Genomic DNA, 27,955 nt, shown 5'->3' with positions numbered 1-27,955 from the left:
GACTCCTAAGGGTGATCATGCCACCCTTGGTGAAATCAATATAACTTGTACCACAAACCACCACTAACAGAATAAGAACAGCTTTGTTTTGTTTTATCAAAGTCTTTTGCTATTTATTGTGTTTTACACATTAAAACGTGTGTAAAAGACAGGCATTATATCTGTGTTGTAACCAGAATCATCATGGCAGTAGATGTCCCTGGACTCGTCTCTGTGATCGTTTTTTATGTTTGCATCCTGGCAATTGGAGTGTGGGGATCTCGAAAATCCAAGAAAGTGGAGAAGAAATGCTCCAGCTCAAAGAGTGAAATTGCCATCATTGGTGGCCGCAACATCAACATCCTGGTTGGAATTTTTACCATGACAGGTGGAGAGCGTTTGATTTTATATGTTGAAGCTGTAACTACTGTTTGTGTTTTTATACCCACCTATATTGTTTCTGTGCTTTACTTTTAGCAACATGGGTCGGTGGTGGTTACATTATGGGAACTGCCGAGTCTGTTTATTCTCCTACTCAAGGTCTTGTCTGGGCTCTGGGGCCCCCTGCATATGTCTTGTGTTTTTTTGTGGGTAAGTAGGCAAAACAAATTTTTTCTGTATGACACACAATTGAAGGTTTTAGTTTCCTTTACTGTTTGCACATGCCTAATATTAAATTTTGTAAGCTTGTAATTTTTTTTTACAAGGTTACACAAAGTTCCTCATATTGTCTATGTACATGATGGAATGTTTCCAAATATTCTGTGCAGGCAACATAAAACACTAAATGTTTGTATAATCTATAAGATTAGTTAAAAACAAAAGACTTTCATTTGTACAGATATTGCTGAACTGATTAACGGGAAGTACTAAAATTCTTTACTATTTTTTGGTCTTTGCTATCTTGGCTCTTGATCCCTGTCCGAAGAATTACCCATGAGAAAGTCATTTTAAAAAAGCTCACCTTAATTAGAAGGATCATGACTGAGACCAGACTTTAAGATTGAAGCCATGCCCAGAACCCAAATTTGTTTTTCTCTCTGTTCCTTCTTTAGCTGGGCTGTTTTTTGCAAAACCTATGAGGTCAAAGCGTTACGTGACAATGCTGGACCCATTTCAGAATCGCTATGGCAAAGCATTCACTGTGACACTCCTGCTTCCTGCTTTGGTCAGTGACATATTATGGGTGGCCTGTATCCTTGCTGCTCTTGGTAAATAAAGCTTCTTCTTTATCTCAATGGCATGATGTGTAATGTGAATAAAATAACTATCCTATAGTTCTGTCTATATACTTATGAAAACTTTTTTTTTTACTTTTATCACTTTTGGTTTTCAGGTTATGTTTCTTTTGTAATCTTGCCAATTATCTTGCATCTTGTTAGTGTTGCTATGACAGTCTTTCCACAGTGTTTCTAATCTGGAAAATATTATGGAATTAAAACAAACTGGTGGATGATGTGTTCTGATTTTCAGGTGGAACAATGAGCATAATTCTTGGGCTGTCTTCTACCATCTCCATTATCATCTCAGCAGCTGTCTCCATTGTCTACACATTATTGGGGGGTCTCTACTCGGTTGCATACACTGATATCATTCAGCTTTGTTTTATTTTTTTCAGCTTGGTAAGAATTTTGAGCTCAAGTGGGAATAAAAAGCGAACTAAGCAGATGTATGCAATGGCTAAAGATGTGGAACAGGAATCTTACAGATTGAGCTACTAATTTGGAAGTCAGTAATTTTATTTTGGCCTTTTTTCTCTCCCTCTCTTTCAGTGGCTTTGTGTTCCTTTTATGGTTCTTAGTCCAGCAGTTACTGTCATCTCACAAACACTTCCACTCAACCAAACAAATGAACATGCATGGATGGGACACCTGGACCTGGAAGTTGCAGGAAAGTGGGTTGATGAGATGCTTCTTATGGTAAAAATTTATGTGCAATAAAATCATAACATTTTGGCTTTCATAAATAACCTACAATTCTCAGTAAAACTATTTTATTTGATAATTACTTTTGAGTTCTCATTTAAGAGCACAGTGTATATGAAGACACATTATGTGTATAGAGCCAGTTCTGCTTCACTTGGCATGAAGTGAGAAATGCTCGGTGTGATAAGTGCAAAGTAGTTTCATTTTCTAATCCAGTTTTGTTGGTGTTGCAGGCTTTAGGGGGACTGTCGTATCAAGCTCTATATCAAAGAATTCTTTCGGCAGCCTCCTCTGTTCAGGCTCAGATATCCTGCTTTGCTGCGGCTTTGACAGTTTTTATTATGGGAATCCCCTCAGTTGTCATCGGAGTGATGGCTTCTGCTGCAGGTGACCTGTCACACTGTTACATCAGAAAGCAATACACGTTGTTCCACTTTTAAATCTTGACCATGGTAAATTTCAAAGCACCATACATATATATTGTTTCACTTTTTAATATATCCAAAATCTCAGCTTTGCATTCCCATCATGTATTTGTCTGCCTTGGTAACCCCCTCTTGTTTTCCCTCAGACTGGAACCAGACTGCTTACGGTCTTCCCCCTCCTTTTGAGCGTGGAGAAACAGGGAAGATCCTGCCTCTCGCTCTGCAGCATCTCACACCCACCTGGGTGGCAGTGCTAGGCATTGGTTCTGTAGCTGCTGCTGTTATGTCCTCCATGGACTCGGCGCTGCTGTCCTCTGCATCCATGTTTACACAAAACATATACAAGACGACTTTGAGGAAAACGGTGTGTGGACACAATTTGATTCCACTCTAATAAAGGGACTTGGTGTTTTATCTGCTATTGTCCTTCCTCCCCTGTAGGCCTCAGACAGGGAGCTCCAGTGGGTGATCCGTATTAGTGTTCTGGTCGTGGGCCTGGCTGGAACAGGTCTGGCTTTTGGAGACGACAGTGTCTTCACTCTCTGGGTTCTAAGTGGAGATCTCCTCTACTGTGTGATTTTCCCACAGCTGCTCTGTGTTCTCCACTTCCAGCATGCAAATACTTATGGTGCATTTTTTGGCTTCGTGGTGGGTTTGTTGCTGCGTGGACTGAGCGGGGAGCCCATACTTGGGATCCCTCCTGTTCTCCTGTACCCAGGTTGGAGGGAGGAGAATAATGTGATCAGACAGTACTTTCCTTATAGAACTGTTGCCATGCTGTTTTCTGTGGTAAGTATTCCAGCAGTCTCATGTCTGCTGAAGCTGATTTTTGAGCACCAACTTATCCCACAGTCCTGGGATTTTCTGCAAGTTTTTAAAAAGAAAAATGAGGTAGAGGAGGATGAAGCACCTGACACTTGTGAGGAAATGAACCAAGTTCTCAATACTAAATTCTAAGCTAAACTTCAAACCTAAAGAATAAGCCAAAACACACACAATTTTTAACCATAAGTTGTTTTTGTGATTTATCTAGGGAACTACATCTAAGTGTAACTTTTTTTAAGCAAAAATGGCTTCCAAAGAAAACACATTATTGAATTATTTGGTGTTCAACATATTGGCTCTTTTAAAGTAAGGGGTCTCCACTGAAAGACTATCAGGATTTAAGTAAATATTTTATTAGGTTTTACTAGTTTAACTATGAATCCAGTACATACAGTCTAACTAGATTAAATGTCTTTGTGTCAAAGTATAACAAACATGTTTCCTAAAGAGGTTATGTTATTGAAATTGCTGTTTGTTTAATTATTTTTTTATTTTTTTGCTACATTTGCATTTGTTAAAATGTAATTACAAAAACAAATGGTAAGAAAAAGAACACAGTGTATAGAACGCAGCATAGTTATTAAGTGTGGAATAACATGCACTCTCAAGTGAACTGCATTTTCACATTGAAAGGTTTATGTTTTTCTACATTTAAAACAAGGTTGTTGGTTTTTTTTTACTTGCTAAAGAAAAGTTAAAAGTTTTGTCTTATTTTCTACTTTATCAGTTATAGCTTTGATAACCTAATGCTTGTTTATAATTACACATTCATGGTTTATGTTCAATATGCAGCGTAGAGCTGCATATTCAGCCATTAAAAATCTATTTTATCCTTTCATTGGAAAATGATTTTTGGTTTATTTCGGTCAGCCTCTTCCTCGTTGAATCATGAACGCCTATGAACAATTTTGCTTTCACATTGCCTTAAATGGCCCTACGCAGTTGCACAATTCTTTATTGCATTTATAATGAATGACTACAGTGTTTTCTTTCAAATTGTAAAATTTTCCATATTGTACAGTTTGTCCTTATTTTTGTTAGCTATATTCTTAGCTGCATGCTTCCCTTTGCCTGCCACTTCCCGGCTGCACACCTCAAATCTCCCACACAGCTATATATTTATTACTTTTACTGCGGCAGTTGATGTCTGCAGATCTTTAGATAATTTGAATACTTTTGTGACCTCCTGCATGAGTCGATGAAATTTTACCTGGTGGGCAATTCAAGAGAAGTTTCACCCCTGCTCCGTGCTTTCTCAAATTCAACTGCAGTAGCCACCATTCAACACAAGGGGGACAGTAAATTTTTTTAAGAAATTAAACAAATTTACAAAGGAAATAGTACAACAGAAATATTTCCATTAGCTCAATGAAATAATAAATAAAAAGGTAAATTCTGACTTTAATCTCAGGATTCTGATTTTAATCTCAGAATTCTGACCTTTTTCTCAGAATTCTGATTTTAATCTCAGGCCCTGTTTACGAAACGGCTTCTAGGGAAAATGGAAGAGTTTGTGTTTGTACTGTACATTTACATGAAACCACCGAATGTTTTCTCTGAAACAGGTGAGAACGGGTTGCAGAGTGCACTGGTTCTAAAATGTACCGGTGTCCGTTGTCTTGTAAACATCATAAATGGATCTTTTCTTTCAGGGAATCCCTAGCTCATGCATAGTATGACGTAAAACATAGCTGCTTCCTACAATTCACAGAAGAAGAAACTACTGACGATGCTGGCGCTACTACAATTCGTGTTTCCCCATCATACGGTTCCCACAGCGACTCTTCACCACTCTGCACCCCCAAGGTGGCAAAATACATACCTGCTTGTTCTGCGCTCTTATCCAAGTACACTTAGCTATTATGGCAAGCCGATTTAACAAATTCGGTTTCGTCTGACTATCCGTAATTACATTCCAGATATATAAAAATGCATTTTGACTAGACAAAACTATATTTTGACTAGTCAAAATTCCTTTCAAGATATCTCAAATGACGTCACTGGATCTGTCATTTGGCGGGACACATATCCGTAATTACAATTTAAGGTATCTTCAACACATTTATGACTAGTCAAAATTACAATTTTAGATATCTGAATTAAGAATGACGTGGAAGCCCCATTGTGGTGTCCAAACAGTTGCCTGCAGAATTTTACGTTTCCTGCACAAAATTATCAGTAAATGCCGCAAATTAGAAAGAGTTCGACAATGTTGGAAATGCGGAGATAGCAAAACTTCATAAACTGTAAGACTGCTTCTGATATCTGCAAATAATTCCCTGTTTATTCATTTCCGACGAACCGAATGCACTCACAAACAGCTTTGAAAAGCTAAAATTGCTGTTGTCAAACCAGTTTCAACATGAAATTAGCGCGTTTTCAAACATCTTTTTTCGTTTTCTCTATTTTTCATTGTTTTATTAAACTTTCAAATTGCTACGTAAGTCAGGGGCGTTTTGACTAGACACAATACTAATTCAAGATATCAGTAATGTCATTCTGACTAGTTGGAATGTCAATTTAAGATATCTTAAATAGAAAAGCTGTGTAATTCGAGATATCTCGAATTCATTTAGAGATATCTTAAAAGTAATTTTGACAAGTCAACATTACAATTCAAGATATCTTTAATTTAGTTTTGTCTAGTCATTATTTGCCTTTAAGATATCTATAATTTAGTTTTCACTAGTCAAAACTATATATCTCCTATCCAAAAATACATTTAAGATATCTTGAATTATGGAGTAATTCGATTTATCTTTAATTAGAATTATGACTAGTCAAAACCAAAATCAAGATATCTTGAATTTACTTTATGATTAGTCATAATTTAATTGTAGATATCTGAAATGTGTATTCCAGATAGTCAGTAGGCTAATTCATTATAGATATCTTGAATTGATACAAGTCAATGGTAAATCTGCAACTAGTCAGAATTTAATTATAATCTTTAGGAAGGAGTTCCACTCTCATCATGTACTTAAACTTCTCTCTTTTATTTACTTAAGCACAGTTAAAAACTGAGCTGTAACTTTCTATGTACAGTACTTCTAAATCTGCTCCTTAGTTGCATCTTTTTGGGTCTACTACTGCCTCTACATTAGAGGAACACAATAATGCCGTCTTGATTTAATTAATTAATTTATGTAAATGATGTTTGAAAATTTAATGAATAGAAGTGATTACTGGATTGAAGAGACCATCAGTAACAAATGAATGATCCAAATTTTTAACCAACCCCCTGTTTCCATTCACTTTAAATGTTAAACAATATTTATTTGCAAAAAAAACCAAACAAATTACAATTAAACTAAGAATAGCTAAGCTCTCAAAAGTACTGTATTTATTCACTTGCATGCAGTTACTTGTAGTAACTTACTCTAGTAATTTACTTCTTGATTGATTGGGAAATCATCATAGTGATTTCAATCCATAATTGATTAGGAAATCCTTAATCTGATTGGCAAATCAAATCTGATTCCCCATTTAATTCAGAAGTGGGGATTTAAACAAATTTCTCCTTCAGGGACTATACGAAAACTGCTTCTATGAAGAGTGATATCATTCTGGTGGGGGGAAACATCTGGAGGAAAAACTAATAGAGCTTTTCATTAGTCATGAGTAATATTTTGCTAAGCAATTTGGGTGTAACCCAAATTCATTAGAACATCACAAAGGAACTCAGATGTAGCCTCATATTGCCTTGATGAAAGCCTCACTCACCTTAGGCCAGAGGTTCACAAACTGTGTGGCGCGCCCCCTACGGGGGGCGCCGTACCATTGCAGGGGGGAGGGGTGGGAAGCCGTCTAGATGAAAAAAACAACAAAAAAAACCCATGAACGTTATTAAAACCATGAACGGGTTTTTACCTTAGAATGACCAACTCTGTTATTCCTCTGTCAATTTGATGCAGTAGGGGCTTCCACACTTCCCATATCTGTGTCCTCTGTCACTTTTGTCAGCAGTTAAAACTGTTTAATCCGTTGTTAACATGTCTTAATCTGTTTTTCCGAGCCGCCATTAAACGCAACATGAGCGCTACGCTCGCGCTAGGTTTACACCTGTGCGGCAGTGAATGAGACCTGCTGCTGTGCAGAGCTAGCAGGTGTGTTAGAATTATGGCAGCAAACCAGCAAAACGCAAAGAACGTTTCACAGTTTTCCCCCCAAACTAACCGACTGAGTTGAGTAGCTGTTTAATGCAGGTAATGTTAGCTAAAAGATGATTAGCTAATATCAGTACAGCACCTTAAGCTTGTTAACAAGTAGCTTGTAGGCTACTGGTGTAGTTGTCTATGTTCAGCTGTGATTCATTTTGCCCCCCAAAAAGTTGATTCCCCGCCCCTCCTTCGTCTGGGGCTGAGTATAATGTCCTGGACTCGTGTCTGTCATTTTTTATATTTTAATCCTGGGAATTTGAGTCTCGAAACGCCAAGGAAGTGGAGAAGACGTGCTGGACCAGCGAGCGAAATCTCCATCATTGGCGGCCGCAACATCAGTGTCCGGTTGGTGTTTTTACCATGACAGGTAGAGTCTTTGATTTTAAATATGAAAGGGCAACTACCGTCTATGCTCCATGACTCCAGGTTTTACTCTCATCCTCTTAGTTTTTTTTTCTTTGCTTTTAGCAACATGGGTCGGTGGCGGTTACATTATGGGAACCGCTGAGACTGTTTATTCTCCTACTCAAGGTCTTGTCTGGGCACTGGGACCCCCTGCATTTGCTATAAATTTTTTGTTGAGTAAGTAAACAAACCAATCAATCTTATGTCTTTATAATGGCACACAAATGAAGGTTAATATGACTGGTATGAATGAATATATTATCAAACTACTATAAGTTTAATGTTTGAGTGTAGTCTAAATAATTAATTACCCATAGTCCTTTATTTACCCTGCTCTGTCATGTATGATTCAAATGCAATGCTGTTTAAGTAAAATTGTTCCTCTGATGATACGGCTCACTTCTCCTGCTTCCTGCAGGAATGTTGCTGCTTCAAACAGAGAAGTATTAAACTGGGACCGACACTTCATATAAGTCCATAAGTCTTAATCAAAACCAATTACATGTTATTGTTTTTATTCCAAATATCAGTGCTTGCAAACAGGATTGTGCAATTTATGATCTGTTAAAATAACGAGCATTAGAAAATCTTAATTATGGGTGAGTTTAAATGGGGAGATTGCTGAAATATAATACTGGGAATCTTCAACCAATTTAAAAAAGCTTTGCACTCTCACTCCACTGAGCTTTACTTTGAAGTTTTTTAGTAAAATCCAAAGCACTAAAATCTCACCAGAGTAGAAATCTCTACTTGGTCAGTCAGTTTTTACACCTGTAGCTGCATTGGGAATGGATAGAGATGATGGCAGTACTTACATAGAAATCTAACAGGTCTTAGGAGGAAGCGTGTTTTCAGAGAGAGGACGTGTTTAGACAGGCTTATGTATTGACAGAAAACAAATTTCCTCTCTCATCTAGCTTTGTAAATGTAGTTTGTCTCTTCATGTTCGGTTTTAGGTGGACTGTTCTTTGCAAGACCTATGAGGTCAAAGCGTTACGTGACAATGCTGGACCCATTTCAGATTCGCTATGGTAACATATTCACTGCAATAATTATGCTTCCCGCTTTGTTCAGTGATGTGTTATGGGTTGCCTGCATCCTTGCTGCTTTGGGTAAATAATCTTTTGTCTCTTTCTTTTTGAGAAAATGTGTAATTTAAAAACCAAGATCATTCTTAATACTTTCTTGCATAATTTTTGTGATAATAGTGTTGTTCGTTTTTGTTATCTGTCTTCAATATTTTGAGGTGCAACTATTCTCAACTAGAAAGAAGAAGCCTAAGTGAATCCAATTTTGTTCCCAGTTTTAACAATTGTGGATTATATTATCTCTGACTAAATATGTTATTATTTTGTTTCAGGTGGCAAAATGAGCATAATTCTTGGGATATCTGCTATCCTCTCCATCATCATCTCAGCAGCTGTCTCCATCAGCTACACACTTTTAGGAGGCCTGTATTCAGTTGCATACACTGATATTTTCCAGCTTTGTTTTTTGTTTGTGAGCCTGGTAAGAAGTAAAAAAAAAACTATTTTCAGAATAGCTTATTTGTATAATAATACGTTCTAAGTATCACTAAAAACTGCACACTTTAACTACACAAATTTCCAATAATCCTCCCTAATAAAAGTTTTAGTTTCAGAAAATATGAATGAAATTAAAAAGGTCTAACATGCAACTACAAGTTAATTAATAAAGCACAACGCCGTTTGATTAAAAAGAGAAAGGTGGCATTCCTGATTATATTATTCTTTTATCTTAAAATCCTGCTTCAGTCAAAGTAAAAAGTTTGGCTTTTGTTCTGCAGGTAAGAAATTTTACTTGTTCAGACTCTATAAAAAAGCTGCTTCTTTTTTTTTCCAAGAAATTTTTTGCATAAAGGCAGTTTTCACTTCCCATTTGATGCTCCACAGTACTGAACCAGTAACGTTTTGTGGAACAAGTAGGTTCTCTGTTCTACCATTTGAAAAGTACTTTGAGATTTGAGGAATTTAGAAAACTTTTCAAAGTCAGCAGTGCCACCTCATGCTCTTTAATGTGACATAATATGATGGGCTCCCTGCCCATCAGGGAGCCCATCATATTATCTATTAAATGCCATAAATCAGTCAGTCTTTTCTAGTGTACTTGTCACGCTCAACACAGAAATACTAAATGTTTACATAAGGTAAATAATTTTAGAATTATAGAAGGAATTGAGTTTTAACAGGTATGATGATGTTTTAAAGGACTGAGAAACGCGACTGTGTTAATGATGATGGTGAAGAGACGTTGAAGATCGCTAAAAGAAATTCAAAGAAACATAGATGAACTACTGATAATACTGGTAAAACAAACAGCATAATAGATACATGAATAAAATATAAATATATTAAATCTACATTTAAAACTGGTGTAAAGATTTGTTAATCACAACATAAGCAAAAAAGTACACCAAATGCATCCATTTAAAATTTGCGCAAGGCCAATTTAACAGTTAAATAAAACTGCTAATATAATTCATGTAAGGTGATGTTGAAATGAATAACTTAAATTACTGAAAGTCAAATAAAAGCCAAGCAACAATGTTGTCTTAAATTTGCTTTTCATCCCCATTAATTGTATTGTTATAGTTGCTGCTTGTGACTTAAAGGGAACAAACGTAAGGTTAATAAAGATAAAAATAAACAAGGATAAACATAGATTATAGGGTAACATATGACTGAAAATAGGGAGAGTAGGATTTATGAATAGTTCAAAGATTATAGTTAAAATAGTATATTAGCTTAAAGAAAATTAAATATTGATTGGCTAGTCTGACAGTGTTAATTATTTTACTAAGTCTGTGTTTTGTCTTTTTCAGTGGATCTGTGTTCCTTTTATGGTGCTTAGTCCAGCAGTAACTCCCATCTCACAAACACTCCCACTCAACCAAACACATGAACATGCATGGATGGGACACCTGGAGCTGGCAGATGCTGGAAAATGGGTTGATGAGATGCTGCTCCTCGTAAAAAAACAAACAAAAAAAAAAAATAAATTAATACATTTCACTTTAGGTCAAGCAGCTTTATACAAAGAAGTTTAGTTTAGACAAAGAAGTTTAGTTTAGACACCAACAAATATTCATAGTTCAAGTTAAACAGAAGCTCACTTTTTGAAGACAAAGTATGAGAAATAATATTTTTTACCTTTACAAAATAAATGGTTTTAGTCTTTGACAGATTGACATCAGAGTGAATATTTTTGCATTTAGACCCTTTTACAATAGAACTACTAAAATGTGCTAAGGCCATGAATGACAGCAGTCAGTATAGTTTTGCATAAGAAAGAAAATATGTTTAATTATTAGCCATGCCTTAGGTATATGAAGCATTCCTGGAAATGTATCTGTGACCTTACTTTTATAATACCGACACAGTATAAATTTTGGCATTTGTGTTCCCAGATAGGAAGAGATGGTAATTCAATGTTGATTTATGTTCAGAAAAGGTTGACTTTTGGTTAAGGTCGACGATTGACAGTGCATCAAGCAATTATCCAATTCTAGCCAATTAACTAATGTTGAAATGTCTGTTTGCAATCTACAAACAAACCAGTTTGACACACTGCTCTGGCAAATGTGGCATCTAGGTGATGTTTTCAGTTACAGTTACAAACCTGTTAAGGCAGTTTTAATAACTGTTACCCGTTTAAGCGTTTTAACAACTGCTTTAATTAACAGGTTTTTCTAAAGATGTTGAATTAAGATCCAAAAGGTTGAATTTATGGGTAAGGTCAATGATTTATAGTGTGTGTTCCATCAAACAATCAAATGTCAAGGTCTAATCCACTGTTTTTCAACACTGGTCATCAAGGCTCACTGCTCTGCAAGTTTTTTGGCATTCCTCTGCTTCAGCACACATGATTTCAATTGATGGCTGATTAATAGGGTTTTGCTGAATTGCAATCATCTAAATGGGATGTGTTGAAGCAGGGGAACATCTAAAACATGCAGTATAGTTTACCTTGAGAACCAGGGTTGGGGAAAAACTGGTAATCAATGTTGAATCAATGTATGCTGTTTGTCCCGTCCCTTTCCCTCTCTCGCTTGCCCTTTTTCCTCCCCTCCAACTCTTTGAGTTCTAGGTGAGAACTCAAAAGCAGGGGTTTATCAAGTTTTAAATTAAGCACTCTATGTTGAGGACAATGGGTTGTTATTCTTTTCTGTGCATTCTCTAACTTGTTTGTAGATGCTACAGACTGTGCATAATGTGTTGACTCAAAAATATCTACCAGTCTCTTCAAACAGTGGAGCTTGTAGTGACTTGTAGTGAGCCATAAGACTGACTGACATGAAACCGTCACAATTGTGACATAACACCTGTTATAAACACAAAGGAATCTTCATGAATGCTTGTGACTGTTGTCATGAAGTGTCCTTCTGTAAATAATGTCATTTTTAAGTTTATGTACACACATTTTTGGAAAAATTGTAAGATAATTTTGAATGACAACACCCATCATCTGTCAACAATATTGTGTGTTTAACACTAATGACACAACTTTTAATGATATTTTATGTAGACCTATCAGACACAGTAACGGTACACATCGAAAACGTGTAATGCTCTTGCCGCGCCTAGTTGGTGCTACGTTCTTTGAAACTGAAGAAATTGAAGGCACGTGGATTCACATTTCCCCATCAGGTACCGTTCTCCCATAGACTGGGAGAAAACATGCACTATGTGCATCTAATTAGGGGGCAAGCAGTTGAAAAAAGTGGGATAACTTTGTTGAAACACCTTGTTTGAGCTTTCACGGTGTCCGTAGCGGGCCCGGCGGCATGGGCGGCCCTTGGGGGACATTGTTCCAGGGGACATTGATTCCCCTGGAAGCTGTTTATTGTTTCTACCTTGGAATGGCCAACAGTCTGTTATTCCTATATCAGTTTGATACAATAGGAGCTTCCACACTTCCCATATCCATGTCCTCTGTCACTTTTTTCAGCAGTTAAAACTGTTTAATTCGTTGCTAACAAGTGTAGGCTATTGATGTTGTTGTCTATGTTCAGCCACGTAGACTCATTGTGCCCCACCAAAATAAGTCAATGCCCGCCCCCCCTGTTAAACTCGTCTGGAGCCGGGGCTGGTCCGTAGTTCTCTAGATAAGAGTGCTGAACAAGCAGCCGTGTATTTTGCCACATGCGCGGTGCAGAGCGGTGAAGAGACGCTGAGGGAACCATATCTGATGGGGAAACACGAATTGTAGTAATACCAGCATTGTGAGTAGTTTCTCTTCTTCTGTGGATTGTAGGAAGCAGCTATGTTTTGCGTCATACTTTGCATGAGCTGGGGATTCTCTGGAAGAAAAGATCCATTTTCTCTCTTTACACAACAACGGACATCGGTATGTTTCAGAAACATCGCACTCTGGAACCCGTATTCAATCTGTGCCATTGTCAGAGAAAACATTCGGTGGTTTTGTGTAAATGTACACTACAAACGCAACAAAACTCCTCCGTTTTCACCCGAAATCGTTGTGGTGTAAACGGGACCTTACATGTGTTCCCTACACAATTCTCCCTCTATTCTAGAATTTAGAAAAAAATATATATTGGTAATTCTAACTGACATAAAACAGGAGAAATTTTGTTTGATTTCATAACAGACAGTAAAGAAAACAATGGTTAGATGTTTTTTCTACAGTGTATGTAAATGTCTTTTTTTTTCAACTGGATGTATCCTTCTACTCCTTTCCCTCAGACTGGAACCAGACTGCATACGGTCTTCCCCCTCCTTTTGAACGTGGAGATGCAGGGAAGATCCTGCCTCTATCTCTGCAGCATCTCACACCCACCTGGGTGGCAGTGCTAGGCATTGGTTCTGTAGCTGCAGCTGTTATGTCCTCCATGGACTCGATGCTTCTATCCTCAGCATCCATGTTTACACAAAACATATACAAGACGACTTTGAGGAAAACGGTGCGTGTATCTCAGATTGATCCCTCATCAAATGAAGTTATTCAGTTTTTATCATCTGCTTGTGACTCTCCTCCCCTGTAGGCCTCAGACAGGGAGCTCCAGTGGGTGATCCGTATTAGTGTTCTGGTCGTGGGCCTGGCTGGAACAGGTCTGGCTTTTGGAGATGACAGTGTGGTCAGTTTCTGGTTTTTAAGTGGAGATCTCCTCTACTGTGTGATTTTTCCCACTGCTGCTCTGTGTTCTCCACTTCCAGCATGCAAATACTTATGGTGCTTTTTTTTGGTTTTGTGGTGGGTTTGTTGCTGCGTGGACTGAGCGGGGAGCCCATACTTGGGATCCCTCCTGTTCTCCTGTACCCAGGTTGGAGGGAGGAGAATAATGTGATCAGACAGTACTTTCCTTATAGAACTGTTGCCATGCTGTTTTCTGTGGTAAGTATTCCAGCAGTCTCATGTCTGCTGAAGCTGATTTTTGAGCACCAACTTATCCCACAGTCCTGGGATTTTCTGCAGGTTTTTAAAAAGAAAAATGAGGTAGAGGAGGATGAAGCACCTGACACTTGTGAGGAAATGAGCCAAGTTCTCGATACTAAATTCTAAGCTAAACTTCAAACCTAAAGAATAAGCCTAAACATGCTACAGATGGTTTTGTGATTTGTCAAGGCAACTGCATCTGTGGTAACTTTTGTTTTTTAACTGTTTTGCAGTCATTGAAAGAATAAATGGCTCCAATTTCTAGTTTCCAGTCACAAACTTCAGTGTATGTTTTAGGCTTTCATGATATATAGTACATAATTTCAAAGTAGAAGGAAAGCATAGGTTTTTTAAAATTTGTTTTTAAGTTAAATAAAAACCCTAAAGTTATGACATGCACTTGTGTTCAGCTAATATATATCGATTCTTTTTTTTTTAAAACATTCCAGTTTAAGGTCAGTCAGACTGAACAGAAAGTACCTGCAAACACCAATGTCTAATGTTTTGATTGAAATTCCCAGTTGGCTTTAGGGCTTGTGTTTTTTTTTTTTTTAACTGAACCACATTAATTGAGCAGCAAAATTAATTACATCATTTTATCACAATTAACACCTTCAGACCCCACGTCCACTGGAATGGACATGACATTTCTCTAGTTTTAAATTGGTAAGAAAGGAGGACATTTGCTATTTAAGTGATACTTGTTACATATTGGTTTCTTATTCAAACATAAACAATGAAGTTCAGACTCTTAACTTGACACTACTGGGTTTTAGGCATCAAATGAGATGAGCATTGTTATGAAACCAGAGAGAGGGAGGAGTAAGTATCTATTTTCCATCAAAAATATTAATTCATGTTCATAGCAGCTTAGAAAAATTGCCCTCAGCTTAATTTTAAGTTTTTCCAGTGATAGTATTTGAAGGTACTTTGAACATTTTTTCTATCATTAAATTGCAGGATTTTTTTTTTTTAAAGTTAAATGTCCATCCCAATGGACATCAGCTTTGGTATGTTATACAGTGGAAAGAAAAAAAGCACCTATAAGCATTTTGAAACCAGTTTGTGACGTCAGTATTTCATTTTTTTCAATGATGGAGTATTAACGCTGACTTTCTTGAACTGCTTGTACATGCAGAGATATCTGATTATGGGTGCTCAGACATAGGAAATAAGCCATGTGAGAACAAGAGTTAGATAGATGGTAAATTGAGAAGTAAAGCAGCCCAAGTTTCTTAAAATGTCTCAACCAGAGGAGTTCAAGCTGTACAATGAATCAATGGATGGTTTTGTCCTTCTAGATGAAATTGTCAGTCTGTACCAGACAAAAAATCACATTGAAACTACTTCAAGGGTGCTTATCAAACTTTAGAGGTTGCATGAAAATACCCAGCAAGCTGATGGTTTGCCAAATGTTTGGCAACTGTGATCTGTTGTTAAATTACCTAACCTAAAAACCCTCCTGTTTAGAATTACTTTTGTAATCAATGTTTCATGAGCAACAATGGCACTTGACAAAATGTAGTGCTTCAATTGCTGACTGTGTGTTCTATGATTTTGTATTTTTGTGTTTTTATGTTGTAAAGCACTTTTGAAATGCCTTGTCGCTGAAATGTGCTATACAAATAAGATTTGATTTGATGTGTTCAGATTACTATACATACACAGTAAAATGTAAAAATAATTTTAGATGTCACACACAAAAATAAGTTCACTATGCTCAAAAATTGTACACATAACTGTAAGGGCGTTCTTATTACTATAAACATGACATTTTTTTCTGTACAGTTTACATTTTGTAATTTGGGCATTTTTTAATACTTTGCATTGTAATTAATTTCTTTCTTTCTTTTTCTTATTCTTGTTTGTACATTATTGACTTGGTTTGTAACTGTTTTTTTTTTTGTTTGTTTTTTCCCGGGATCAGTTGAAAGTTATATCTAACTGTTGTTTTTTTTTTTTTTTTTTTTTTTTTGTTTTTGTAATGTGCTTGGTGGAGCAGCAGGGGGCACAATCGAAACACTATTGGAAACTATGACAATTATTTTTAACTAGGTTCAGTGTCAGAGGCAGTAAAAAGCGATCTAAAAAATAGACTCGTTGTCGTCTAGTTTTCTCCTCTTTTGAAAATAACATCTATGTGCAAACCTGCATGGGGATGGAGGCATCAAAATGAATACAGTGCGCTGTCTCTGCTGTTTGTGTGGGAGAATAAATGAGGGATGAAGGCAGAGGTGGCCGTCCCGACTCCGCTGAAGCCAGAGATCCATGCCAGATTTTCCTTCACGCCCCTAAGGAGGGTTTTCAATGTTATTCTGTGCATTAAATTACTCTCAATATTGAAAATGGTTTGTATTTTTTCCCAACAAAATTGTCCAAATACAATAAAGCAATAAAGTTGTAATTTTCCACTTTCCACCTGTTATATAGCAATACCATAAAATGGAAATGGACCTACAGACTATTGCAAAAATATTTCTAAATAACTCAGTTATTTCTTAAAATAACTGACAATCTTTTCAAAAGATACTGAGAATTTGCAACACATCTCTGCAACGTTTAAGGTATTACACATCAATATTTACATCTCATGTGTATTAATTTACAGAAGCTGGCAGCAGAGTTCCCCTTAGAGGAAAAAAAACAGTAATGTACAAGTTGTAGTACAATGCATATGCTTCTCCTTTTTCTTGCACTGAAGAACATCACAGCTAACAGCATTAACTGTGGTGAAGAATAATTGGAAACCTGTGCTGTTTAAAAGAGCAGTGGATCAAACCAAATTCACAAAACCGTTATGTTTTCTACAGGAAGAGAATGTTTTTTATTGCTCCTTTTTGGGATTTTTTTTTATAAATAAAAAAAAACATCTGATCAGGTCTTTATTCATGCAGTGAATGAAAGCTAAATTCCTTAGATATGAAGTGATTGTTGAAGAAATAACTTTACTTAAAATATTTGACAGCAAAATGTCTGACAAGATTTTTTAGATCAATGTAGTTTTTACACACCAATCGATAATCTAACTGCCAGGTCATTATGAGTGTTTCACTGTCTATTTTCACCCCGGCAGTAGTGAAAATAGTAAAGAAAACTCATGGGGAAAACTTAAGTCAATTAAAAGCATTCTCACGCCATACTATAAAAAATCCTCTACCTGCTGACCAGGTTGAGCTCAGTGGGACAGAAAAGTAAAACCATACTTAGGTTTTACAGTTTTTTTGTTTGTTTTTTTTAAACTGCTTTACGTGATGATGCATCAGAAGACAGTAGTTGAAAGAAAGCCTTAAAAGTTTGCTACAATAAAAATAGAGGAAGGTCGTGAAAGGTTGTTTTTCTGCTCTCCTGAGTTTTTATGTGAATAAACAAGAGCTCTGTCAATTAGAGCTGAATTTAAATCTGGGGGTTTCTTGTTCTGTTGTGTGTGAAACAAAAGCAGTTCTGTATTTGTAGGAGCCTTGTTTACTGACCAAATAAACTTCTTTTAAATTAGAGGAATGTCCCCTGCCTTCCAACTTTCTCCATTTATTCTGTTTTAAATTACGCAGCCAGTAGTGGCTGTGGGGCTTCCTCCCACTGTCCAAAAACATGCATGCTGGGTTAATTAGTGGTTCTGAAATGACTTTAAGAGTGAGTGTGTATGAGAGCTGCCCCACCCAAAGTGGTATGAATACCATTTCTACTAATCAGACCAACATTTCTCCCTAACCTTTTAACAATCTGTGTTTCCTACACAGCTTGCTGGACACAACCTGGACATCCAGTGGCTAAAGGGTAGCATACCACGAACTACCGGTGAATACCCAGAAAAAGCAAAGCAAAGTTGCAACACACATTTTTAGTGATCTCTGATTAACAAATGTAAATAAGAATGTTAGTTTTAACTTTTAGCCATCAGTGTTTTGTTAAAAGCTGCTCACTGATTTAATAATTAAGATGAGACTATACTCAGTTATAGATATTATTTTGTGCTTGCGGTTCCAAATTAGTGTTAGATGATAGGTGAATACTTTACTGACAAAATGCAGCCAATATGAGACAATTTGTCTATATAGTTCATAATGGTAAAATCTGCTTCGTATCATGCAACAGAAGTTTTTTTTTTACATAAAGCTGTACTGGGGCACTAAGTCGTATATAATTGAATTTGCTTGTGTAATACTGATTGAATATTGAGAGTCTCAGAAAACTAGAATATTACAGAGGATCAAAATAAGAATGGTATTTTAAACAGAATTGCCAGGCTCATTTCTAAACATTTAATACTTGGTTTTGCCGGCTTTATATTAATAACTGCAACAATGCGACATGGCATGGAATCGATCAACTCATCACTCTGCTGGGTTGCAATGAAAGCCCATAATGCTTTGACGGCTGCCTTCAGATGCTCTGCCTTGTTGGGTCTGCTGTCTCTCATCTTTGTCTTGAAAATACTGTGGGTTCCAGCTAAGGCCAGTTTGCTTCATGAAACATAAAACTTCGAGCAGCATGAATTCCAGTCGTCCTCCAGCCTCTGGGAGCTTGTTTTCCAAATGAAATCGCAAATTTTACTTCCATCTGAAAAGGGGATTTTTGACCACTGAGTCTACTCTAGTTCCTTTTCTTCTCAGCCCAGATAAGATACTTGTGGCCCATCTGTAGGATTCATCTGTGAGTAGTCACTGTTGATGCACTGACTCCAGCCTCATTCCACTCTTTGTGAAGTTTCCCTAAATTTCTGAATTGATTTTGCTTCCATTCAAATGTCCACAAATACGTTTGGAAGCAGCACTCTGTAAGCAGTTTCTTTAGCAGTGTCTTTTGTGACTTATACCCTTCTTGCTAAGGGTGTCAATGGCTGTCTTCCGTCTATTTAGGAACCTTCCCTATCATTGTATCGCCTACTGACCCAGACTGAGAGAGAAAGCATTTGCAGATGCTTTGGGTTTGTTACCTGATAAAAGCGTGCCATCCTTATACTACAAATACTTTTTCACAACATTCCAATTTTCAGAGATCCTTAAGTTTGGTTTTTCATTCAAATGATAAGTTTGAAATATTCAACTCTTTGTGTAATGAATATCTATGATTATCACTTTTTGAAATACGTAACGAAAGATACAGAATATTTTGACAATATTCGGTATTTTTCCCCCCAGTGTACCTGTGCTGTTTTCCGTTTGGCGTGGTGTGTTCTTTGGGAACTGGATCTTAATCCACTCCGGGTTTTCACGACGCTCCCACTTTATCCGTAAAGCTATGTGTTTTCTGTGTGAGAGACGCCGACTCTTGTTTGGAGCAGCGATTCTACGGAGGGGCTGAGACCCGCAACAGCCTGCGCTAACCGAGGGCGAGTCTGAACCATTTCATCCTCTGGATTTTACGCGCAACAGGACTATTTTTCTTTTTTCTTTTTTTTCCCTCTGCGTTTTTTTTTTACGTTGGTGTGGGGAGAAGAGCAAAAAAAAAGAAGAATCACTCGTAAAAGGCAACTGCGTGGCCACACTCTCCCTCCCACCCCAGCTGAGGTCGTCTAGCTGGAGATCCATTCTCTTGCGTGGCACAAGTCTGGTATTTTCTTTCAGCTGCAAACCCAGACTGACGAAGGGGATCAGTCCAAGAGGAGCTAAAGGGAGAAATTTGGTTTTCAAACCGAGCCGGGACTGCTCTGCGGGGATCTTACTATATTGCTGGATGGCATAGGCGAAAACGGGGGGTTTTCATTCATTTTTCAGCCCCTCTCAGCCACCACCCCTGTGGATCTGTCCGTGTGTGTGTGTTTTTTCACCCTCCTCCTCATCATTCAGCCTTGTTCACGAGTGGAATGCTGTGAACTATTTATGGGGCTGCTTGTGGAATTATAAATTACGAAAAAAAAAAGAAGATCTAGGCAGACTTGTGTTTTTATTGTCCACGCTAGGCCTTAACACACTGGAGGCGCACTGCTGTTTTTAAGAGATGGAGAATGAAGATGGGGATTACCATCATTTATCCAGGAAAATCACTGGCCCGTGTGCCACACCAGCCAAAGTGTACAGTGATCGGCAAAAATAGCAGACTGCATTTTTGGGATTTTTCTTTTCGATCAAAAACGCCTCCCCTCTCCAATCAAATCGCATTTATTTATATTTTTAAGTAGATCTACATAACAAAAAAAACAAAACAAAAAAAAAACACATTTGTTGGCTGCTAAAGAGTAGCCTTTCGGGCTACAGACATTTGTTATTCCTTTTTATTTTTATTTTTTCAATTCCTGTTTTATTTTTTTAATGTGCAGGATCTCTTGCGAGGGGTGGACGTGTACGAACCTGCTATTTTATTTATTTATTTTTTATTTTTTTTGCGTTTTTCGAAAGGAAAATAATGAACGTGGGAGCAGAAACATCGATGGGTAGCCTGACCTTGTTTTGGGGTTTGCTGCTGTTTTTTTCTTCTGTCTGCCTGCGATCCACTCATGGAGAGAGTAAGTGTTTTGATAGTGTAAATGCTATAATTTATTTCTCTACTCTCAATATGTCTGAAAGCTTGTAATCTTTGTGAGCAATATAACGTAAACAGTTATTGGTATGCGTCAACAGTGAATAAATTATTATTTTAAGATTATTTTAATTAAATACGCCAGTGTAGCCGCGGCGCGCGCCTGTTATTCAAGCAGTATATTTACACCATGTGTCGGTGTCGGAGAGTGCCCATAGATAACCGAAATACGTAGTATTATTTTATATGCCCATGCATTCTTATTAATTTGAACCCAAAGGGAGGGAATCCAACAGCAGGCGCATCCGACGCATTGTTTTGAACGCGCAGAAGTCAGAGGGATGGATCCAGAGAGCAGAGCTGAAGGTTACTACGACCATGTGGCCATTTTGCATTTCGTAGTGCGTCGCTGCGCAAAAACAACAACATAACCCCCCCCCCAATTCAGACAATCCTATTAACCCTGTTATTTTTTTAAAAGTTATCTGGACATTTATATGGCTGCAAAAACAGGCGAAGAAAATTACACTTATCTTCCATTAAAAACTATATCTGAAAGCTAGTTAGCCTCTTGTTTTTGTGCGTCAGTCGGTGAAATCTTTAAACTGGAACAGCTTCAGAGCGCAGCTTGTTTTCCTCCTCGGCTTTAACACTGTGTGCTCTGTGCTAATTAAGCTTAAGAAACGGATGGTGGCTTTCAGTCAGAGGCATGGACATTTTTTGACTTTGTTATAGAAACATTTTATAACAGGCTATGCCACACTGGTAAATGGCAAGAAAACTCTGGGGGATATCACGTATTTTTGGACGTTTTCGTGATTTCACTTTCTAAGCTAAATTTAAACATGGACTTATCCAACGTGTTGCACGTTTTTAAGTTCTTCAAGTTGTTGATTCACTTTCTAAAAGCAGGGCTCCCACTTTTATAGTGGTTGACCGTTTTTGAGTGATACAGGGTTCATATGCACTTTTCTTCATGACTTGTCTTCCATCTTTCTTTCCTTGTGTCCTTTATTATTTTCCTTTTTTCCTTGAATCTGTCTTCTTTAATTTCTTCCTACCATCTTTATTTCCTTTCTTGTCTCCACAGGTTAGCTCTACTTTACTTCTGTGTTCTTTCTTCCCTACTTCCCCAGGTCCATCTTTTCTTGTTGTCTTGCCAGCCCTATCTTCCTTGCTAGTTTTTTCCTTGCATGCTTAATTTATTTTTTCCTTTCTTCCTTCCTCGAGTCCATATTTACTTCCTTCTTTCTTGTATTTTTCTTGCTTTCCTTGTATTCTACCTTTCCTTCTTCCTTCTGTTATTCCTTCTTTCTTCTTCGATACCTCCATTGTGTTCCAAAAGATTTAAAGCCTATTCTCTGTAGAAATACCTACCATAAAATCATGGTGAACTACAGATTTTATATTTTAAATTAAAATGACTTGGCGAGAAAGTTGAGACTTAAAAAGTGTAATTCTTGCAGGACTCTGCAGAAAACTGGGTGTTTATTCATTTGGGACATGATTTTATTGGTGTAGACTCAGAGCATTACTTTTAGCTGTAAAACTGATAGAAGGCATCATCTTACTCTTGATTTGCAACGCCATAAGGAGACCCAATTCCCATACTGCAAAGCACTGTACCATGCTAAGTTGGGAAATAAAAAGAAGCAAAACAAAACCATTTAATTGATAATGAAACTGTTAAATTATTTGCCAGTTTCTTGCTTTTTGTCTGATATGTTCAGTATCAGGGATACATCGATCAGCCTTGCCTGGCCAACACTAATCATTGGTTTTCTTTGAGATTGGATCTGTTAATTTTGCTTTTCTTCCCCTAAGCCCTATATTAGACAAATGGCAAAAAGTACACCCCTGATTCAGTTTTTAAAAAAAAATTAAGTCATTGCTGCATGGGAAGCACAGATCAGGCCACTTCTTGCTCTTTCTGATTTTGTTTATTTTTTTCCCCTTAGGACTGTATGTCATAAAAAAGGAGAAAAAAATGAGTCGCAGATTCTTTTTGAATTATTAGAGTCAGCGTACCAAGAAATCAGTATTGCGCCAATCAGTATTGTGCTGGTCAGTACCGATTTCCAGTTTTGACTGTGATCTGACCACGATGATTCATATTTTTACCAATTATAGTTTTTATTTCTTAAATATGTGACGGAAGAAAAATGTGATCAATTTTTGTTTAGCAAAGAGGCTGATAAACAGTGTTTATCAGTACTGTTTACATTTGTACAGTTTAACTTCTCCGATAAACATTGTTGAAAATGCAGAAATGCCAAGGAGTGTATTTACCTAATATTTCAGATTTCTATTAAATGAAAAAGCATATAAGTACATGCTGTTATCATCTATGTTTATGGAATGGAAATTGTTTTTATTTTGAGTTTTGATGCATTTAATGAAGAGGGAAAAAAAATGATTTTCTAGTATTAATCATAGTCAATCAGGGCAAAACAGGTCTGCTGCAATCTGTCTGATGGACTGGTGAGTCAGTGCCTTTCTTTAACTAATACAGTTGGTTATAGTTTTTGAGGCTACATTTCTCTCTGTTATTAGGACTCCCCTCTTACTTTCACTCATATTTTAAATGTTAATACAACAGCAGGCATTACTTATTTATTTAGGACCTCTATGGGTGGATCGTTCTGCCCTGAACGTAGAGATTGTGCTTGCGTCCGTAACACGGACACTGCACGATGCCCCTCCACACCCCATCACATCAATTCCCTTGTTACTTAAAGTGGAAACATCTTTGTATGTGAAGGGGACAGGCAGAATAACCTATATTAGCATCCAAATAGAAGAGAAAAAAATGGTTTCATCCCTGTTGACCAGTGGCCCGACCTTAGCCATGTTCTTTGAGCCTCTCTGAGCTCCCTGAAAGGCTTGTGAGTGCAATTGGGAGATCTCAGAGCGAGGGAGTCGCTCTGAGATCTCGAGCTTCTGTGCTGTATAATACATCAGACCTTCCAGAACATAGAAACGTCGGTGACAAAAGCCTGCAGAGAATATAAGGATCCGTGTCACTGATTCACCACTTGTAGATGGTGTTTACTTTACTCGGGCTGGAGAGCGTCAGAATTTCCAGCTGCTGTCATCACTTAGCGGAAAATCACAAACCTCTCGGAGCTCCATTTGGGGTTCAAATTTTTCTGTTCGTTTTGATAATCTGTCCGCACCAATAAAATGTAATTAAGCCCCCTTTTAACTGTCACCGCAACAGACTTTCCATGCCACAGCTTTCAAGTATGTAGCTATTTTTTTTTCTTAAAAGAGAGCAGAGAGAGACCGTTGGGAACATAGTTGGTGTTTGGAAATCATACATAAAACACTTGCAGGAGACTCGGATTTGGTTTTATTGATTTCAGTTTCTGAGCTGCTCTAGACCTCATCACTTGGCATCTCCACCTGCCGCTCTTAAACTGTCACCAGCAGCACTGGTGCAGGGGTTGCGAGAGCACAGGCACTCTCTGTCCTGCCTCACAAGGCCACAACGATGTTCCTGTTCCTGTCGCCTTGGAACATTGGATTGGCAAAGACAAATGATCAAGCATCATTGGGAATCGTGTTTGACAGGTACACTTCTCCTGTCCGACTTTTTCCCTCCTGGGTTGGGCTTGTTGCGGGTCGTCTCTTCCTTTTTGTGGCAGGGCACGTACCTCAGCTATGACTGCTGCCACTGTCATCCAAGGTGCCCCGTTTTGCCTCGTGACAGTGGTGACATAAGACCTCCACGCTGGCTGGGTGGCCTTCTATCTCTGTGATTACTGTGTATAACTCGGTGTGTTAGTCTGAGTCAGTGGAATGCCCCTGGGTATGAATGTGAAAGTGTGTCACTGGGCTAGTTTGTGAGCATCCAGTGAAAACGCTGTCCCGTAGCTCTTCCGGTCTGCCAGCCGAGGTTTGGCTTGCGAAGCTTTAATGAAACACTGTATTTCAAGTGGCATGTCAGTCTATTTGTGCAGTTATAGTTTTTCCATCCAACCGCGTGCGTATCATCGTTTGCTCTGGGTTTAATAGCCTGTAGAGTGTTTTACAATTTGTGTGATGATTGTAAATGTTAGCTCCTTGACTGCACGCCACCTGTCTTATCAAATAAGTGGTGTCTGCACATAAAAACATTCAAAGATAATGCTATCTTGAGATGCAGTGATTGTAGTTTTCTGGGACGATTTCAGATTCCTCGACAAAAACATGATGAAGTTATTTTTTCTGCTTTCTGATGGAAATCAAATGTATAAACATTTGGTAGCTGCAGACTCGGTGAATCAACACAGTTTGCTGGGTTGCCTTAAATCCGTACCTTTTCTTTTTACCAAGTGGCACAATAAACTCAGCTTGACCGACTTTATGACCAGGATCCAGTTGGAACGTATGTAATTGACTTTAGTTCTGTCTACATCTTTTGATTTAATTCAGCGTACATTATTTAAATATGAAATAAGTATGAAAGAGCGAACAGACTTTTCTGACGTGTTTGAGACGAGTTGCTATTTATGCAGTCTATTAAATCACATTAAAAACTTACATTGAAGGTTTGCTTTTGCTTTAATGATCGCCTCTAATATGATGCATTCACTGACTTGTTTAAGTGAAAAACAAAGTCTTTGTACATTTGATCTGGCTGTCACCAGCCAGCCTGGATCGGTGCATCTCTACCGCAAATCCTTCTGTTGCATCCTATAAGTCAGGGCATTGGTGGTTTGGAGTTGTTGTAATAAGGATAAACGACAAGTAAATTTGTTTATATAGCTCTAGATTAAGGGATCCTGAGTAATTCCATTTGTCTAATTGTTATAAACTAGCTTATTCTGGGGATTATAACACCTTAATATTTGTTCAATAGCTTGTCTTACTTCACGCTTTCCACAAATAGCTTTTTCTTAGGGAAAAAAAACTTAATATTTTTGTGATTTTGAAAAAAAAAAAAAAAAAAAAACCTGCCTGAAAGTGCTAAGTAATGTAATAGAAACATACTGATGAATAGAACAGTTTTTATTTTCTTCATTTTGTCTGACTTCTGTCAGCCTCCATGCATCCTTCTCCTTATAGATTTATTGTCAAAGCAACCATTTCATAGAAATCAGGTCATTGCAGGTTGTAATGCTGTTTGCCTCCTGCCCACTTGAGTGAGAGGCAGTCTTTGTTTGGGACTTGTTATGATGAGGAGTGTAGAGTTACTGTTTGGGGTTTCGGTGATATCTGAGCCACAGTGTTTGAAGTTGGGTCCACTGAGGGGAAGTGGCCCACCAGAACGCTGGTCAGATGACTTCCAGTATGCAGTGGATTAGAGCCGGTTGATGTGACAGGTGCGAGTTGATGTGACATGCATAACAAGTGCTTTCTGCCTCGATCCCAACTTAAATTGCTGCTGGTAAATGCAGTAAGCATTACCATGATAACATCCCATGGAAGTATATTTAAAAAATATATTAATATGTAATATGTTGATGCAGTGCAATGATGTACTTTTATACTGCTTAAATTTAGTGTTGTAGCTTATTTTGAAATTGAAACTTTGATTTTGTAGGGCATTGTTTGTGTGTTTTTGTTTTATAATGTTTTATAGCCAAAAAAGATCTTGATTTTTATATTTTCTTGTCTCCTTAATTTGAATCATCATCCCAAATAAGGCAATGAAAATCATTACAATATTATATCCATATCCTTATAATTGTGAAGTCTTGAGTACGAATCAAATCGGTTTGCTCTCTAAAGTTTTGAGCAAAATATTTGGTTTCACTGCCGTGAAGAAGTTGGAATCGGCTGTTTTCTAAACAATATACAAGGTTTCAAGTAATTTCATTAGTTTTCTTTTTTTTTTTTTTTTTCATGTGATTCCTGGCAGCTTAAGCAAGGAATACTGTGGATCTAGTGGCCTTGCAGTGCCAGTGATAGATTTGCTCTAAATACTGGGGAGAGAAAAAAAATTACACCAACTACATTTTTACAACTGTGGATTTAATTTTCTTCATGGAATCTTTAAAAAAAAGAAAAAGTCTGATTTATGTTTTGAATCTAAAAATCTACATATAATACAATACTATTTTTGCTTTCTAACGTATTAAATATATTGAGTAACCTTAAAGCCCAAACATTCTTGGTCCATAAATTGATAAACCAGCAGCATTAACTGTGATTCACTTTCGAGTTTAGTAAAAAAATAAGCTACAGGTTAGCGATTCATCTTATTCCTTACTTTTCTGTTAGATTTAAACATATTTATGTATCAAAAAAACCTGCAGCTCATTTTTGTTTTATGATTAATGTTTTCAGCTTAATTGCTGAAATAACACAGTGAGTTTGTAAGTGTTGTGGTCATTAGCAATAAAAAAAACCCCCACTCATTTAAAATTAGTAGCAGATAAAACTTGAGTGATGCCTTTTTATGCGACTAATTAACTTAACAGACCAAACTTTCTCACATGATTAAACATTGATTTAATGTGTTTGAGCAAGTTGACTAGAGATCCAGTAAGGGTTTAAAATGTCCTCTTTATAGGTGTTGTAAAATCTCAAATTTCTGAGCTTAAAAATAACTGCAATGTCTTCAGGATCGCCATTAAAGAAGAATCTTAGTAAACTTCTCTGGAATAAACAGCTGCATCTCAGTGTTTCCAGGCTGCTTGTTCATATATAAATTTTTCTCCCAAATTTCATGTTTTTCAATTTCTACTTTTATAAAATGTGTTTGACAAAAAAAAATAAAAATTATTTTCAACTAAAACATAACTATAAATGTCATAAACTATTACAGTTTAGTAGTTGAAAAATAAACAAAATATAATAAGATCAGTTCTTAAAACAGTTAAACAAGCAAACGTTGTGAAAGTAATATTTTCCACCTAAGTGTGAAATAAAGTTTATTATTTACAAGTCGGGCAGGTTCTGTGGATTCAGCAAGTGTTGGCCGTTGAGAGTCGTGGTTTAATTTTAACGGAGGTGCGCGGGGTCATGTTTGCCTGTGTGTGCTGGTGCAGGTGCGCTTGTGTATGTGTTTGTGTGTTGACATCTCCACAGAGGTTCGGGGCAGGGTTTATCAATCATAAACATGAGCCCATGGATCCCGTTACGCTGTGCAGATATGTGTGTTTACTCAGCAGTGTGAAGAGCAAAGAGACCCAGGAGGAAGAGACAGACACATGCGTGCAGGATATCAGTCTGTGTGGACAGGGCTGCTGAAATATGTCTTTATGTAACGTAATCATGGTAACTGCATTATATTTAAGTGTTTTTTTTTTTTTTTGTTGTTGTTACAACAAGTGGAGTAAGGAAAGCTTGCAGCCTTAGTTGGAGGCAAAATCTTTCTCAAGCTTTTGTGTGAGAAAATGATTGGAATTCCTGCTACTTAACATGCCTAATGGGCAGA

At 37.3% G+C, this 27,955-nt stretch overlaps 2 protein-coding genes and 1 pseudogene across 2 annotated transcripts in view; all 3 read left to right on the top strand.

The window, feature by feature from the left end:
* Positions 1–183: 183 nt before the first annotated feature.
* Positions 184–3,960, top strand: LOC106915557 (high-affinity choline transporter 1-like). Its single transcript, XM_088006284.1, has 8 exons — positions 184–367; positions 457–570; positions 1,035–1,190; positions 1,453–1,601; positions 1,752–1,898; positions 2,138–2,291; positions 2,476–2,693; positions 2,771–3,960. Exons 1-8 carry the CDS (start codon positions 184–186, stop codon positions 3,284–3,286), a joined length of 1,638 nt encoding a protein of 545 aa, XP_087862410.1. The 3' UTR covers positions 3,287–3,960.
* Positions 3,961–7,523: 3,563 nt separating this feature from the next.
* On the top strand, positions 7,524–14,284 carry LOC106915575 (high-affinity choline transporter 1-like; annotated as a pseudogene).
* A 4,957-nt stretch (positions 14,285–19,241) lies between these two features.
* Positions 19,242–27,955, top strand: part of igf1ra (insulin-like growth factor 1a receptor) — a 90,206-nt gene continuing 81,492 nt past the window's right edge. The window contains exon 1 of the mRNA XM_014983269.2: positions 19,242–20,575. Within this exon, the coding sequence (XP_014838755.2) occupies positions 20,476–20,575 (100 nt within the window). The 5' untranslated portion in view covers positions 19,242–20,475. The remainder of the gene's footprint in view (positions 20,576–27,955) is intronic.

Source organism: Poecilia mexicana, unplaced genomic scaffold, assembly GCF_051168715.1.
Source record: "Poecilia mexicana isolate PSO_F unplaced genomic scaffold, ASM5116871v1 scaffold_6, whole genome shotgun sequence".
Classification (NCBI taxonomy): Eukaryota; Metazoa; Chordata; class Actinopteri; order Cyprinodontiformes; family Poeciliidae; genus Poecilia; species Poecilia mexicana.
Note: the sequence above shows the minus strand (reverse complement) of the source record. Positions and strands in the feature narration are given on the sequence as shown.

Coding starts and splice junctions, on each gene's coding strand:
- LOC106915557 (XM_088006284.1), top strand. CDS start 184: ATGGCAGTAGATGTCCCTGGACTCGTCTCTGTGATCGTTTTTTATGTT. Junction 1,602..1,751: donor GTTTTATTTTTTTCAGCTTG/GTAAGAATTTTG, acceptor CCTCTCTTTCAG/TGGCTTTGTGTTCCTTTTAT. Junction 2,694..2,770: donor AGACGACTTTGAGGAAAACG/GTGTGTGGACAC, acceptor CCTCCCCTGTAG/GCCTCAGACAGGGAGCTCCA.